The sequence below is a fragment of the Calidris pugnax genome, unplaced genomic scaffold (assembly GCF_001431845.1).
Source record: "Calidris pugnax isolate Ruff unplaced genomic scaffold, ASM143184v1 scaffold84, whole genome shotgun sequence".
Lineage (NCBI taxonomy): Eukaryota > Metazoa > Chordata > Aves > Charadriiformes > Scolopacidae > Calidris > Calidris pugnax.
In genome coordinates this window covers 299,647-314,735 of record NW_015090804.1, presented here as the reverse complement: position 1 = coordinate 314,735, position 15,089 = coordinate 299,647, and the positions used below count along the sequence as shown (strand labels likewise).

The window sequence follows — 15,089 nt, the reverse complement described above, 5'->3', positions numbered from 1 at the left end:
CCAGAGTCCCTCCCCAGCTTTCCTGGAGCCCCCCTTCTTGAGGGACTGGAAGGGGCTCCAAGGTCTCCCCGGAGCCTTCTCTTCTCCAGGCTGACCCCCCCCAACTCTCTCAGCCCCCCCTCCCAGCAGAGGGGCTCCAGCCCTCCCAGCATCTCCGGGGCCTCCTCTGGCCCCATCCAACAGCTCCATGTCCTTCTGCTGTTGGTGGCCCCAGAACTGGAGGCAGCACTGGGGGGGGGGTCTCCCCAGAGCAGAGGGGCAGAATCCCCCCCCGGCCCTGCTGGCCAAGCTGCTGGGGATGCAGCCCAGGGGGCAGGGGGCTTGCTGGTGCCTGCTCCTGTTGAGCTTCTCATCCACCAACACCCCCAAGCACCACATGGGTTGGGGGGCTGCAGCCACCCCCTCCCCACCAACCTCTGCAAACCATGCACCGATTGGGGTGATGGCAAGAAAAACCCACAGGAACCCATCCTGGGGTTGGCTTCTGAGGTTTTCTCTCCCCCTTCCCCCTTTTTTTCCTTCCTCCCTGGGATTTGCACCATCATCTGCACCAGGCTGGGCTGTAATTCCAGTCCCTGTGTGCTCAGGGGACGCCGTGTGCTGCCTCCCGCTAGCTCCAGCTTTTTAAAGCAGCTCTCCTGAGTCACCCAGGCCCTAAAAATACCCGCCGTGTCGCCTGGCACTTTGGGGTCCAGGAACAAAGGGGGTTCGCTGGCAGCACTGCGAGCCCAGGCTTTCTTTTCTTTCCCAGGTTTCTCCAAGGGAACCAGGGAAGAGGGAAAAAGACCCCCCCACATCCTGGGGGTTGTTACTGGGATGCCCACCTGGGCACTGAGCATCACGGAGGTGGGCATCCTCGCCCAGCCACGCTGATGGGTACCTGCACCTGAGCTCACACCCTGCTTTTGCATTTTATAATATATATATACACATATATATATATCTTTTTTTTGCACATCAGCACCTCGGGTGGTGCAAAGGGAGGACCTCACAGCAACCCACATCCTTTGCAGAGCACCCCTCCGGCCGCCTCGGCGCCGGGTCCCCTACCCATGTGGGCTACCAGGGCTGGCTGAAGGATGCTCCCCACCTGAGCAACACCAGCCCACAGCCCCCACACGGTGCTGGACCCCTGCTTCCTGCTCAACCAGGCTCAAAGAACAACGGGGTGGGGGGAAGGAAGCAAAATCAGCCCCCCCTCTTCTCCCCAGCTCGACAGCAGGTGCGGAGATGCTCCTCTTAAGGCTTTGCTAAGAGCTTCTCCCCCCCAGAAATATCTAAAATAAAGCTCTCCTCTGCTAATTAGCTAAAAAAGCCAACTTCTGGGTTTCAGAAGGACCCTCCCAGGGAGGGGGCAGGGGGGAGGATGGCCCCAGCCAGGTCCTGGGGAAGAGGGAGCTCAGCTCTCGGTTGGAAGTGGCGATCGCTGAGCACAGGCACCAGGAACGTCCCACTCGGGCTCTTCTCCTTTTTCCCCACTTTCTCTTCACTCTTCTGTTTCCTTCCTCCAGCCCCATTCCCACCACGTGTCCCCTCCCGCTCCCAGTGTGGTGATGGGGCTGAGCCTGTGGGGCCAGGGCTGGGGATGGATGTCCCCTCTGTGTCCCTGCATCCCCCCCTGTGATGCTGCTGGGGAGTGGGATGCAGAGAGCATCCCCCAGGTGACATCCCACAGGGAATATCCTATGGGTGACATCCCAGAGAGCATCCCACAGGTGAAATCCCACAGAAAGTATCCTGCAGGTGACATCCCACAGGGAATATCCTGCAGGTGACATGCCGCTGCCCCTGTCTCCAACCATCGTGGCTGGAGATGGACAGAGCTGGAGGCCACCAGCAAGAACAAGGACACATCCCACCTTTCGATGTCCCCTCGAGCCCAACAGGGACACGAGGGACAGCTCGGACCCCTCTGGCCAAGCACCCCACACTCCGCTCCCTGCCTGCCCCGGGGGCACATCCCAGCTGCCCCCCAACTGGGCATCCCCAAGGATGGAGGATGGAGAAGGGGCTCTGGCCACCACCCGAGCCCCCCGTACCTCCACCCCACATCCCCTCAGGCATGGGGACACGTCCTGGGCAACCCTGCCTCTCTCCCCCACCGTGCCAGACGCGTGACACAGCCCCAGCCAGGCACACAGGGATGGAGCAACCCATGAAATGAAACCAAGACCTTCCTCCACCACCACCATTCCCTCGCTGCAGCCTCTGTGTGTCCCCCCAGCAGCCCCCCAATGCCTTCTCCTGGGGGTGACACCCCCCAAGGTCCCCCGTGGTGGCTCAGGGCCACCTCCTGTCCCAGCCCCGGACCAGGAAGTTTTTCCAGTCGCTCTCAGAAAAGTTTGGTGCCCCCCCAGGGTGCCACCTCCTCCTCCAGCCTTACCCCAAACCCCAGCCACCCTTGGGCTGAGCTCCCCAGCCCTGGGGACACGCTGAGACCCCACCGACCCCCTTCCCCAGCTCAGCGTGACGAGTTTGCACGTCCTCAGCCTTCCACCCACCTCCTCGGTGTGAAGCTCTCAGGTCCCCCCCACCATCTCACACCACCACGGGGAGTTGTTGGGGGGGTGGGTGACCCAGAGAAGAGGGTGGGCAAGAAGGCAAGCAGCACTTACGGAGAGGTGGCCGTCCCCCTCCGTGTCCCCCCCCGGCGAGGCCGCGCTGAGGGAGCTGGCGCTTCCTGCTGTGGCTGGCAAGTGTGCGCAGCGGCGTCAGCACAGCACCCCGGCTGGGGAGGCAGGGCCCACGCTCCCCAGGCACGTGCCGCCCGCCAGCCCACAAGAATGATGGGGGAAACTGAGGCACGGCTCACCCCAGGCCAGCAGAGCCCTCGGGGATGGGGTCCCAGTGTGGGGCGGGCAGGATGCGGGCAGAGCAGGCAGCACCCCGGGTCCTCCTGAGCGATGCCACGACCCCAAAGCACCTGCACCGGGGAGGATGTGGGGGGGAATCTGACCTGAGGTCCCCACAGGGAGCAGGGGATGGGGTCCCTGCAGGATGCAGGCAGAGCAGGCAGCACCCCAGGCCCTCCTGAGCGATGCCACGACCCCAAAGCGCCTGCACCGGGGGGGATGTGGGGGGGAATCTACCTGAGGTCCCCACAGAGGAGAAGGGGATGGGGACAATCTGAGGTCCCCACAGGGAGCAGGGGATGGGGACAACGCAGGATGTGGGCAGAGCAGGCAGCACCCCAAGGTCCCCCTGAGCGATGCCACAACCCCAAAGCGCCTGCACCAGGGGGGATGTGGGGTGGAATCTGACCTGAGGTCCCCACAGGGAGCAGGGGATGGGGTCCCTGCAGGATGCAGGCAGAGCAGGCAGCACCCCAGGCCCTCCTGAGCGATGCCACGACCCCAAAGCGCCTGCACCGGGGGGGATGTGGGGGGGAATCTACCTGAGGTCCCCACAGGGAGCAGGGGATGGGGTCCTGGCAGGATGTGGGCAGAGCAGGCAGCACCCCAAGGTCCCCCTGAGCGATGCCACAACCCCAAAGCGCCTGCACCAGGGGGGATGTGGGGTGGAATCTGACCTGAGGTCCCCACAGGGAGCAGGGGATGGGGTCCTGGCAGGATGTGGGCAGAGCAGGCAGCACCCCAAGGTCCCCCTGAGCGATGCCACAACCCCAAAGCGCCTGCACCAGGGGGGATGTGGGGTGGAATCTGACCTGAGGTCCCCACAGGGAGCAGGGGATGGGGTCCTGGCAGGATGTGGGCAGAGCAGGCAGCACCCCAAGGTCCCCCTGAGCGATGCCACAACCCCAAAGCGCCTGCACCAGGGGGGATGTGGGGTGGAATCTGACCTGAGGTCCCCACAGGGAGCAGGGGATGGGGTCCTGGCAGGATGTGGGCAGAGCAGGCAGCACCCCAAGGTCCCCCTGAGCGATGCCACAACCCCAAAGCGCCTGCACCAGGGGGGATGTGGGGTGGAATCTGACCTGAGGTCCCCACAGGGAGCAGGGGATGGGGTCCTGGCAGGATGTGGGCAGAGCAGGCAGCACCCCAAGGTCCCCCTGAGCGATGCCACAACCCCAAAGCGCCTGCACCAGGGGGGATGTGGGGTGGAATCTGACCTGAGGTCCCCACAGGGAGCAGGGGATGGGGACAACGGGTGACACACGACTTACCCCGGCCACCCAGACTTACCCCGGCCACCCTGGAGGGTCTCTGGTTGCCATGCCAGCCCGCGGGCTCCACCATCCCTCCTTCACGGTGTCCCTCCCCAAACCATCTCCTCTCCCAGTTGGATCCCGGCTCCTCCCTGCAGGATGCGGGCAGAGCAGGCAGCACCCCAAGGTCCCCCTGAGCGATGCCACAACCCCAAAGCGCCTGCACCAGGGGGGATGTGGGGTGGAATCTGACCTGAGGTCCCCACAGGGAGCAGGGGATGGGGTCCCTGCAGGATGCGGGCAGAGCAGGCAGCACCCCAGCTCCTCCTGAGCGATGCCACGACCCCAAAGCGCCTGCACCGGGGGGGATGTGGGGGGGAATCTACCTGAGGTCCCCACAGAGGAGAAGGGGATGGGGACAATGGGTGACACACGACTTACCCCGGCCACCCAGACTTACCCCGGCCACCCAGGAGGGTCTCTGGTTGCCACGCCAGCCCGTGGGCTCCACCATCCTTCCCTCACTCCAAGACCTGGCGCGTCCCTCCCCGAACCATCCTGCCCCTTCTCCTCTCCCAGTTGGATCCCGGCTCCATCCAAGGAAAAAGGCAGCCCCCGGGAGCCAGGCTGAGTCAGCCCCGGGAGCAGCATTCCCGGGTGGCAGGGGACAGGAGCCCCAGCAGGCAGGGCTGCCCGCTCTGCCCCCGGCCCTGCCCCTATCTATGCAGGTATTTCGGTGACTCACCGCTTTATTGCTGTGGTTTCCCGGGGGAACAGACCGGCTCACACCCTGGCACCAATAACAGCACATTCCAGCCCCGCTCCGGCACCAAAACCAGCCACTTTCCACCATAGAACTGGGAGAGGGGATCCCCCAAGCTGCGCTCCCCCAGCCTTATCTCTCCTTCTACCCCAAACCTGCCTTTCCCAGCTCCCATCCGTCACTTCAGTCCCGTCCCCACTGGCACGGGGACCAGGTTTTTGGCTCCCCGTGGCAGATCCTGGTGAGATTTGGAGGGTCACCAACCCAACCACATGTTGTGTGGCCTCAGGGTGCTGCTGGGAGCTCCGTGGTGGCTGGAAGTCCAGCTCCAGCAGATCCAAACCTCTGCCCACAGGCTCTCCCTCCTCCATCCCCATCCCCTCTTCCCCTGGTCCTGCTCCCCCTCCTTCCCCCGGAGGATCTCTCCCCAGTCCCACCAGCAACGGTTCATCCTGGTGGGACTTTGCACCAGTTGGTCCCAGTCCATCTCCGGCAGACGCAGGATGCTGCCAGCTTGGCAACGGGATGTGACAGCCCTTGGAGGTGGGATGTGGGATGGGATGGTGGCAGGGAGAGTGGCCCAGCTGGCTGGGGGGACAGTGGGACAGTTCCCCCACCCCGGGCAGGCAGCGCTGGGGACCGAGGGCTCCTCACGTGATGTTCCCTCAGAGGAAGCCTTTGTTTCACAAGTGAAGGAAATGACACAGGCTCCAGCCTGCAAGGGGGGTTGGAGCAGGTACAGAGGTGCCATCCCCTCTAAGAGACCCCATAACACACCTCCCCACCCCGCTGACACCCCCCATCCCTGGTGCAGCAGCTCCCCACGACAGCCAGAAACCCCCCCAGCATCCCCCAGGCCTCCTCAGGTCCCACCACATTTCTGCCCAACCTGACACCCACCACGCTACAGCGGCAGCCCAGGACCCCTCCCCTGGCTCCTGCAGGGGGGAGGGAAGGGGAGGGTATACCCCTCCCCCAGGCAGGGACACCCCCACTTTTTTCAGACTGGGAAAACATCGATGTGGCTGGCTTTGGGTGCAGGGGTGGGTATGGACCTGCATCCCATCTCCCCCCTGCATCTCACCTGCATCCCATCTCTCTCCACATTCCATCTCCCTGCATCATCCCACCTGCATCCCATCTTCCTCCACATCTCCCCCTGCATCCCATCTCCATCCCATCTCCCCCTGCATCCATTTACCCTTACATCCCCCCTGCATCCCATCTCCTCCTGCATTGCATCTTCCTCCACACCCCATCTCCCCCCTGCATCCCATCTCCTCCTGCATTGCATCTTCCTCCACACGGAGCCAGGGATGGGAGCAGGCAGGGCCATCTGGGGAGGAATGGCTTGGCAGGAGATGGCAGCTCTGCTGGTGGCTTCTCAGGGAGGAGATGCCAGGCTGATGGGCCCCAGGGTGCCAGGACAAGGCTCCCCATGAGGGTACAATGGGGCAAAGGGCTGGGGGACCCACACATTTTGGCCATGATCGATGCCATGCCCAATCCTAAAGACAAAACATCCTCCCTGAACCCCTCTTAATTACTCCTGGTCACCTCCTCCCTGCAGAGGGGAGCTCTGCAGCCATCCCCCCAGAGCATTTCAGGGGTCCCATAGCTGCAGCACGGGGGGCACAGCATTGTCTCCCCAGGGCAGGCCTGCATCCCATCTTCCTCCACATCCCATCTCCTCCGGCATTTCACCTGCATCCCATCTCCCCCTGCATCCCCCCTGCATCCATTTACCCTTACATTCCCATCTCATCTCCCCCTGCATCCCACCTGCATCCCATCTCCTCCTGCATCCATTTACCCTTACATCCCCCCTGCATCCCATCTCCTCCTGCATTGCACCTCCCTCCGCATCCCATCTCTCCCCTGCATCTCACCTGCATCCCATCTCCCTCCACATCCCATCTTCCTCCTGCATCCATTTACCCTTACATCCCACCTGCATCCCATCTCCCCCCTGCATCCCAGCTTCCTCCACATCCCATCTCCCCCCTGCATCCCATCTCCCCCCTGCATCCCATCTGCATCCATCTACCCTTACATCCCCCCTGCATCCCATCTCCTCTTGCATCCATCTACCCCTACATCCCCTCTCCCCCCTGCATCCCCTCTCCCCTCCCGTCGCTGCCAGCAGCCGGTGTGCCGGCCGGTACCCGTGGAATGAGAACTAACCCCCGTGGAGGTGCCGCCCAAGCCCACGCGCAGGGCTCAGCCAGAGGGGGTGACTCAGGCTCAGGGACAGATCTCCGTGTTCCCAGCACCGAGCAGCGCTGTTTGTCTGGAGCCAGGGATGGGAGCAGGCAGGGCCATCTGGGGAGGAACGGCTTGGCAGGAGATGGCAGCTCTGCTGGTGGCTTCTCAGGGAGGAGATGCCAGGCTGATGGGCCCCAGGGTGCCAGGACAAGGCTCCCCATGAGGGTACAATGGGGCAAAGGGCTGGGGGACCCACATATTTTGGCCATGATCAATGCTGTGCCCCATCCTAAAGACAAAATGTCCTCCCTGAACCCCTCTTAATTACTCCTGGTCACCTCCTCCCTGCCAAGGGGAGCTCTGCAGCCACCCCCCAAAGCATTTCAGGGGTCCCATGCCTGCAGCACAGGGGGCACAGCATTCTCTCCCCAGGGCAGACCCCTGCATCCCATCTCCCCCCTGCATCCCATCTGCATCCATCTACCCTTACATCCCCCCTGCATCCCATCTCCTCCTGCATCCATCTCCCCCTACATCCCATCTCCCCCTACATCCCCTCTCCCCTCCCGTCGCTGCCAGCAGCCGGTGTGCCGGCCGGTACCCGTGGAATGAGAACTAACCCCCGTGGAGGTGCCGCCCAAGCCCACGCGCAGGGCTCAGCCAGAGGGGGTGACTCAGGCTCAGGGACAGATCTCCGTGTTCCCAGCACCGAGCAGCGCTGTTTGTCTGGAGCCAGGGATGGGAGCAGGCAGGGCCATCTGGGGAGGAACGGCTTGGCAGGAGATGGCAGCTCTGCTGGTGGCTTCTCAGGGAGGAGATGCCAGGCTGATGGGCCCCAGGGTGCCAGGACAAGGCTCCCCATGAGGGTACAATGGGGCAAAGGGCTGGGGGACCCACATATTTTGGCCATGATCAATGCTGTGCCCCATCCTAAAGACAAAATGTCCTCCCTGAACCCCTCTTAATTACTCCTGGTCACCTCCTCCCTGCCAAGGGGAGCTCTGCAGCCACCCCCCAAAGCATTTCAGGGGTCCCATGCCTGCAGCACAGGGGGCACAGCATTCTCTCCCCAGGGCAGACTGCCCAGGTTCCAGCTGCAAGGTTTGCTATAAAGACCCCTGCCCGGGTTCCAGCTGCAAGGTTTGCTACAAAAATCCCTTCTGGTCTCCACCCCACCAGAGATCTTCCTGCCAGAACCACCTCAGCATCCCCCCTTGGCCATACCAGAGCCACCAGCTTCCCTGCGTTGCTCCAACCAAGATCAACACTGCAGCCACAGAGAAGAAAGACATCACCCAAGCAGCCTCCAGCTTTGCAGGAAGCCCTGAACCCCTCACCTTTTATGCCAGGAGAGAAACAACTCACACCTGAGCCAGCAAAGCTGTGATTTCATAATCCCCTGCAGCTGTCAAACCCAAAAAAGGTCACTGGCAGGGTTCAAGAGTTGGTTTCCAACCCATTCCACCAAGGGACTGAGGTCCCAGGGCAGACAGACGTGCTATAATCCTGTATCACAGGGGTTCTCCTGGGGCTCCTGCTCATTCTTACAATTAATAATTCAATTATCACTTAGTTTGTGGTTTTTTCTTGTACCTTGACAACCAAAAATGGATCCAACACTGCTCCAACAAAGAACGATCCGACTGTGGTGTAGGAAAAGGGTCAAATGTGGCAATAAAATCACAGAATCACAGGATGGTTTGGGTGGGAAGGGACTTTAAAGGATCATCTGATTCCACCCCCTGCCCTGGGCAGGGACACCTCCCACCACACCAGGTTGCTCCAAGCCCCCTCCAACCTGCCCTTGAACCCCTCCAGGGATGGGGCAGCCACAGCTTCTCGGGGCAACCTGGGTCCCAAAATCAGACCTGGGGGCGGGGGGGGCTCTGAAACCCCTTGAGGGCAGTTGTAGGGGAAATGCTGGAGATGTTTCTTATTCTGGGATGATGGAGGAGGACGGGGCTGGACGTGGCCCCAGGGCAAGACTCGGGGCAACCTGGGTCCCAAAATCAGACCTGGGGGCGGGGGGGGCTCTGAAACCCCTTGAGGGCAGTTGTAGGGGAAATGCTGGAGATGTTTCTTATTACATCATGATGGAGGAGGACGGGGCTGGACGTGGCCCCAGGGCAAGAGGCTGGAGAGGGCTGGCAGGGCTCAGCCTTCCCCCCCTCCCAAAACCCAAAACCAAAAACTCGCATAACGAGACATCAGGCTAAAAATAACCCCAGAGCAGCACTCAAAGCCCCCCCTCGGGGAGGGGAAACAGCTTCCCAGGAACAGGGTGGGCGTCTTTCCCGGTAACCTTTCTGCGGGAGGGGGGAGGGGAGGGGGCAGGGGCTGGCAGCAGCATTTTTGGCACGGCGGGAAGCGGCCCCGGTCGCTAAGCATCATCCCTGTCGCCAGGCAACCCCTGGGGATCACGGGAGATGCTGCTCCTGCTTCGTTTGGGGAAGGAAAAGGAAAATCATCCAGAGCCAGAGGAGGCCCCGGAAATGCTGGGAGGGCTGGAGCCCCTCTGCTGGGAGGGGGGGCTGAGAGAGCTGGGGGGGTCAGCCTGGAGAAGAGAAGGCTCCGGGGAGACCTTGGAGCCCCTGCCAGTCCCTCAAGAAGGGGGGCTCCAGGAAAGCTGGGGAGGGACTCTGGCTGAGGGAGGGGAGCCCTAGGAGGAGGGGGAAGGGTTGGACACGGAAAGAGGGGGGATTTAGGCTGGATATTGGGGAGAAATTGTTCAAACTGAGGGTGGTGAGAGCCTGGCCCAGGTTGCCCCGAGAAGCTGTGGCTGCCCCATCCCTGGAGGGGTTCAAGGGCAGGTTGGAGGGGGCTTGGAGCAACCTGGTCTGGTGGGAGGTGTCCATGGCAATGAGTTGAAACTGGATGATCTTTAAAGTTCCTTCCCCCCCAAACCATCACTCTATGATTCTACGGTGTCCACAGCCTGGAAAATCCCTTGGCCACGGTCCCACCAGGCGGTGATGACTTCCCCAGTCAAGAAAACCACCACGCACCAGCTCAGAAGACCCCCCCAGCCCTGCTTCCAAACTCATTTCCCTTTCCAAACTGCCAGCTCCACCACCCAGCCCTCTCCATACACTCAGGAGGGGGGGTTCATTAGCAGGTCCCACACCACCCATTATGCAATCTCTGCAATCCTATAGATGCCATACTGTCCTACTGTCCTTCACAGCCCCCCCTGCACCCCACACTCAGGCTGGGTTTGCAAAATGTGGGAAGTTCACATTTCCCAGGGAAATCCAGCCGAGTTCCGGGGGGGAGGGATGCTAATTGCTGTCGTTTAATTAAGCACTTCATTTTCTTGCTCGTCAATCACCCCACTGCTGCACGGGCTGGCGCAAGAGCGGCTCGTTGCCTAATTGCAAGCTTTTTACCCTCTGCAGAGTTTTCAGCCTTTTTGTCAGAAAGATTTAAGATTTAAAAATTTAAGATTTAAAAATTTAAAATTTAAAACTTAAAGATTTAAAATATCATTTTATATAACAAAATAACCCAAATGACCCTCAGGGGTGCCTTCAACCCTCTGCCCGCCCAACCTGAGCTGCAGACGCACCGGCTCAGGCTGAAAATATGATCTTTATTCCCTTTGGACTTCCCCCAAACTGGGTGATTTCTCCACTTTTTTATCAGTGCGAGGTCCCCAGTTTTTAACCTGGAGTTTTTCTTTTGATCTGGGGCCAGGAGTGGGGGTCCCAGCAGGGGAAAAGGCACCTTGGTTTCACCTCACCCCGTTTTTGCCTGGGGCAGCGATGCTCTGGCTACGGAGCGGAGCCGGCGGAGCATCCTGTGCTGTCTCTGCAAAGGGGAAAAGGTTTGGGAATTTCCCCTCCGTGCTTCAACCTTCCAAGATAAAATGCAAAAAAAAAAAAAACAAACAAAAAAAAGAGAAAAAAATGCCCCGGTTTCTGAGTGGAATTTCCCTGTTTGCTGGAAACGGTCCCGGTAGGGCCCCATGGGGACGGGCCAGACCCTGGCAGCACAGGCAGGTATTTTGCCTCTGGCTCTAGTGGCAGAGGGAGGTGAAGGCAATCCCCCTTCCTCCTCCTCCTCCTCCTCCTCCTCCTCTGCTGTGGGTCAGAGCAGGGAGGGAGCCCCAAACAGCCCCCCTGGAATGGGGGGGGGAAGAGCCTGGCGGGGCCTGGGAAGGGAATAGAGGATTTCATAGAATCACAGGATGGTTTGGGTGGGAAGGGACCTCAAAGCCCCCCCAGTGCCACCCCCTGCCCTGGGCAGGGACACCTCCCACCACACCAGGTTGCTCCAAGCCCCCTCCAACCTGCCCTTGAACCCCTCCAGGGATGGGGCAGGGATGGGGCCAGGGGACAGGCAGAGCTCTCCACACTCATTAATGGGGTGAAAACACCCAAAATGAACCCCTCCAGGGATGGGGCAGCCACAGCGGGCAGGGATGAGGACGGGGGACAGGCAGAGCCCTCCACACCCATTAATGGGGTGAAAACACCCAAAACATCTGTGGAAACCACCTCTGTGGGGCAAGACATCACTCTCCAATTTCCCAGCCTAACGGAGAGGAGTGGACACTTCTAGGCCACGTTTTTCACCTCCTCCCTGGGACGGAATAACTCAAACCTTTAAAATTCTAGGTTTTTTTTCCCCAAACGGAGCTGGGCTCCTGCCTTCAAGCAGCTCTTTGCTCAGAGAAAAGGGGTGCAGGGAGCAGCCTGCCCCAAATCTGCAGCACTTCCTTCCCTCTGCAGCCTCTTTCCGCACACAGCGGCCATCCCAGTTCGCCCCAGCGCAACCAGTTAACCTCCCTTACTGGTGCTTACAGCTGGGGAGAAGCCTTCCCCCCTGGCTTCCTGGGACGTGGCTGCTGGGTTTTTCCCTGCGGGGAAGGGGGAGTTCTGCCGAAAACTAATTTTTTAGCCTTTTTTTTTTTTTTAACACAAAACGTAGCAAACCGCCCCAAAACGAAAAGCCTGAGGGAACCCTGCGAGGTTTCCCCGGGGGCTGATGGGAGTCGTGGCTCCAGCAGCTCCTGTTCCTCTTCCCTCTTTGCAGCCGCTTCCCCAAACAGAGTGGCCTCGGCCGTGATGCCACCGTGGCCACCGTCCCCCCGTGCCCCACGGCCCCTGCCAGAGGGATTCCCACCTCCCCAAGGAGGGAAAAAATTCCCATTTTACCCTCCCTTGGTTCCTTGGGAAAAGGTCTCCCTGGGGTTTCTGAGCTGGGAATCCCAGGTTTTAAAGGCCACCCCCCCACACACACGCCAGGATGCCTCGGTGGAGGGGACGTGGGTGTCACACGGGGGGTCTGTCACCCTCTGCAAGTGGGGACACGAGCAAGGCTTTGCAGGGAAGGTTCCCCTGCTCCGTTCCCCCCCCGGTGAGTAATGACTCTGCCGGGGGAACAAAATGCAAAGTGATTCAGATGCCACTTTCCCAACGCCCCCCCCTCAACGCCTGGAAGAGCCGTGATGGCGAGTGTTCGTAAGAGCTGGGGGTGAAGGTATGGAATGGCGGAGCTTGGGGACAGTGGTGTTTGTGCCCTTGCACACGCTCACGTGCGTGTGTGTGTGTGTCTCACCACCCTCACAGGACAGAATTCCTTCCGAATATCTGTATCTCCCCTTCCCGGGGTGTTGCTGCACCCCCACGAGCCCCGCTGTCACCCCACTTGACGGCAAGGAGGGGTAGGTGATGGATGCCATGGGACACCTCAGCTGGTGTCCCCTCCCCGGCAGAGCTAAGGGCCCCGATGGCCACCTCATCCTGGGTTGGGGACAGTTTTGGGCCCACAGGGGGTGGGCAGCATCACTTTGCCCATGGAAGCCCCCAGGCCACACCACGATCAGGGGGACCTGACCTCTCCCCACCTCCCTGTCCCAACGCTGGTGCCTCCTCCAGTCTGGTCCCACCTTCCCCAGCCACTGGTGTGTCACCAGATCCCTGCCACCTCCCTGGCACAGTCCCAGTGGTCCTTCTCCATCCCTGACCAACCAACCAGCCATCCCCTGGATGTCCCTGTCCCCGTGGACACGGTGGTGGGGTCACCTTTTCCAGCCACGGGGGATGCAGGGTGGATTTCCCCAGCCAGGGCTGGGTTGGGAGGAGCAGCGTGTCCCGAGGAAGTGGGGGGGGGGATCCTCTTCTGGGATGATGATGCATCAAATCCCAGCGGAAAACACACGGAGCTGTTGCATCAGCCCCCGGGGAGGGCTCCCATCTCCAGCTTTTTCTCCCCATGGGCACCGTGCCATACCGGAGGGCACCGACGGGCATGTTCTCCAGCAGGAACCGCCCCACCGTTGGGCAAACATCAGCAGGAGATATGGAAGCCCGGGCACCTCCCGAGGGCCAGCTGCCGGGTGGTGTCCCCAACCTCCCCAGCACCCCAGCCACACGTCCTTCCTCCATCACCCACCCTCCCTTGGCTCTCCCACCTCCCTCCATGGCACCCAAGCGTGTCCCCCCCTTCCCTGGCAAGCGGGCGAGGGTCTCTCACCTTGACGGGAGCCACCTTGGCTTCCCCCTGGCCGGGCCCACTCCTGGCCCCGGTGGTGACAGGGACAGGCGGTGGCGTCGCCGACGGGGAGGGTTGGCCCGTTGGGTGCGTGTCCCGCGGGTTGGTACCGGGTGTAGGGGGGGGGGAAACCACTCCTCCTTCCGGTAAAGGGCTCACCGGGGCCGCCGACACCGGGGAGGAAGAGGAGGCGGCAGGCAGGAGGTGAGGAAGGCCCCCGAGGACCCCCCTCGCTCGCCCACCACGGTCCTTCGGGCGGGTTGGGGCAGGTCTTGGGATCAGCCGGGAATTTGGGCAGGGAGCCCCCAGGCATCCGGCGTTGCGGCTCGTACCTGGGAGGAGCTGGCAAGTTGCCCCCCCCTCAACAAGGACAACGAGTCCCCGTCACAGGGATAACACACACACACACCCCCCCAAAAAAAAAACAAACCCCACAGGTCCCCCCAGCACCGCGGAAGAACCCGAAGCAGGAAGGAGGAGGATGGTGCAAGAGCCGACGTTGGAGGTCACGGGGTGGCCGTCTGGCATCGCCACACCCCCGGGGCACAGCGACACCTCCCAACTTCTGGGGTGCACTTCCCCCCCCCCAGACCCCATAACATTTGACGCTCCTCTGAGGACCCCCACCATGGCTGGGCATTGAGTCCGTCCCACCCAGGCCCCCAGAAGACCTGTCCCCTTTCCCCAGGGCTCTGCCAACATGGTTTGGGGACACCAAGGGGCTGAGAAAGAGGGGAGCAATGGGGTGCCCCCCAACTCCACGGCATGCAGCGGGGTGGCTGCCATTTCGGGGGGGTGGTGGAGGTGGTGGGATGCACCCCCGTGATGAGTGGGAACGGGGAAGTGGTGGGACAAAGCTGGTGGGGCAGCTCCCCAAACCCCAGGGAGGAGCTCGCAGGGTTGTGGGGAGCTGCAGCCCCCCCACCCCAGGGGGGACTCCCCCTATTGCCCCCCAGCAGCTCAGTGGGTCCCTGCCGGGTCACCCCATGGCTGGCTGCACCCCGTCACCCACCCTGCGTGGCAACCCCTGCCTCAGAGGCAGGTTCAGAGGCAGGTCTCACCCCATCTCCTTCCTCTTCCTCTCCAATCCCCTTCCTCCCCAGTTGCCCCCAAATTAACACCCACCCCCCACCACCGTCGAGGGGAGCGACTGGTGCTACACCAGTAACAAACTGGGCACGACCCCTTCCCGCTACAGCCGCTGGAAGACACTCGGAGCATCCCTGCATCCCGGAGTGGGGGGCAGGACCTTCCCTGCACCCCAAAAGATGGCGGGCGGAGAAACCAAGACCTAAAAGCTTCTAGGCAGGAGCAGGACCTTCTTAGGAGCTTCGGATGGTCACGGGTCAACCACTGTCACCCCCTTGCCAGCCCAGCCCGGCCACCAGCGGTACCCGGTGCTGCCTCGGATCTCTCCCACGCAGGCAGAGCGGCGCTGACAGCCTGCGCCCACTCTCCTGCCCGAGAGACTTAAAACGCCTAAATTCCCTCAAAAGGATGGAGCTACCTCCCTGTCCCCCC

General features: G+C 61.5%; 1 protein-coding gene across 1 annotated transcript in view; it reads right to left on the bottom strand.

The window, feature by feature from the left end:
- LOC106885613 (protein-tyrosine kinase 2-beta-like) overlaps window positions 1–14,007 on the bottom strand; it is a gene marked incomplete at its 3' end in the record, with an annotated part of 23,007 nt that extends 9,000 nt beyond the window's left edge. Inside the window, exon 1 of the mRNA XM_014937951.1 lies at window positions 13,551–14,007. Within this exon, the coding sequence (XP_014793437.1) occupies window positions 13,551–13,881 (331 nt within the window). The remainder of the gene's footprint in view (window positions 1–13,550) is intronic.
- Window positions 14,008–15,089: the final 1,082 nt, after the last annotated feature.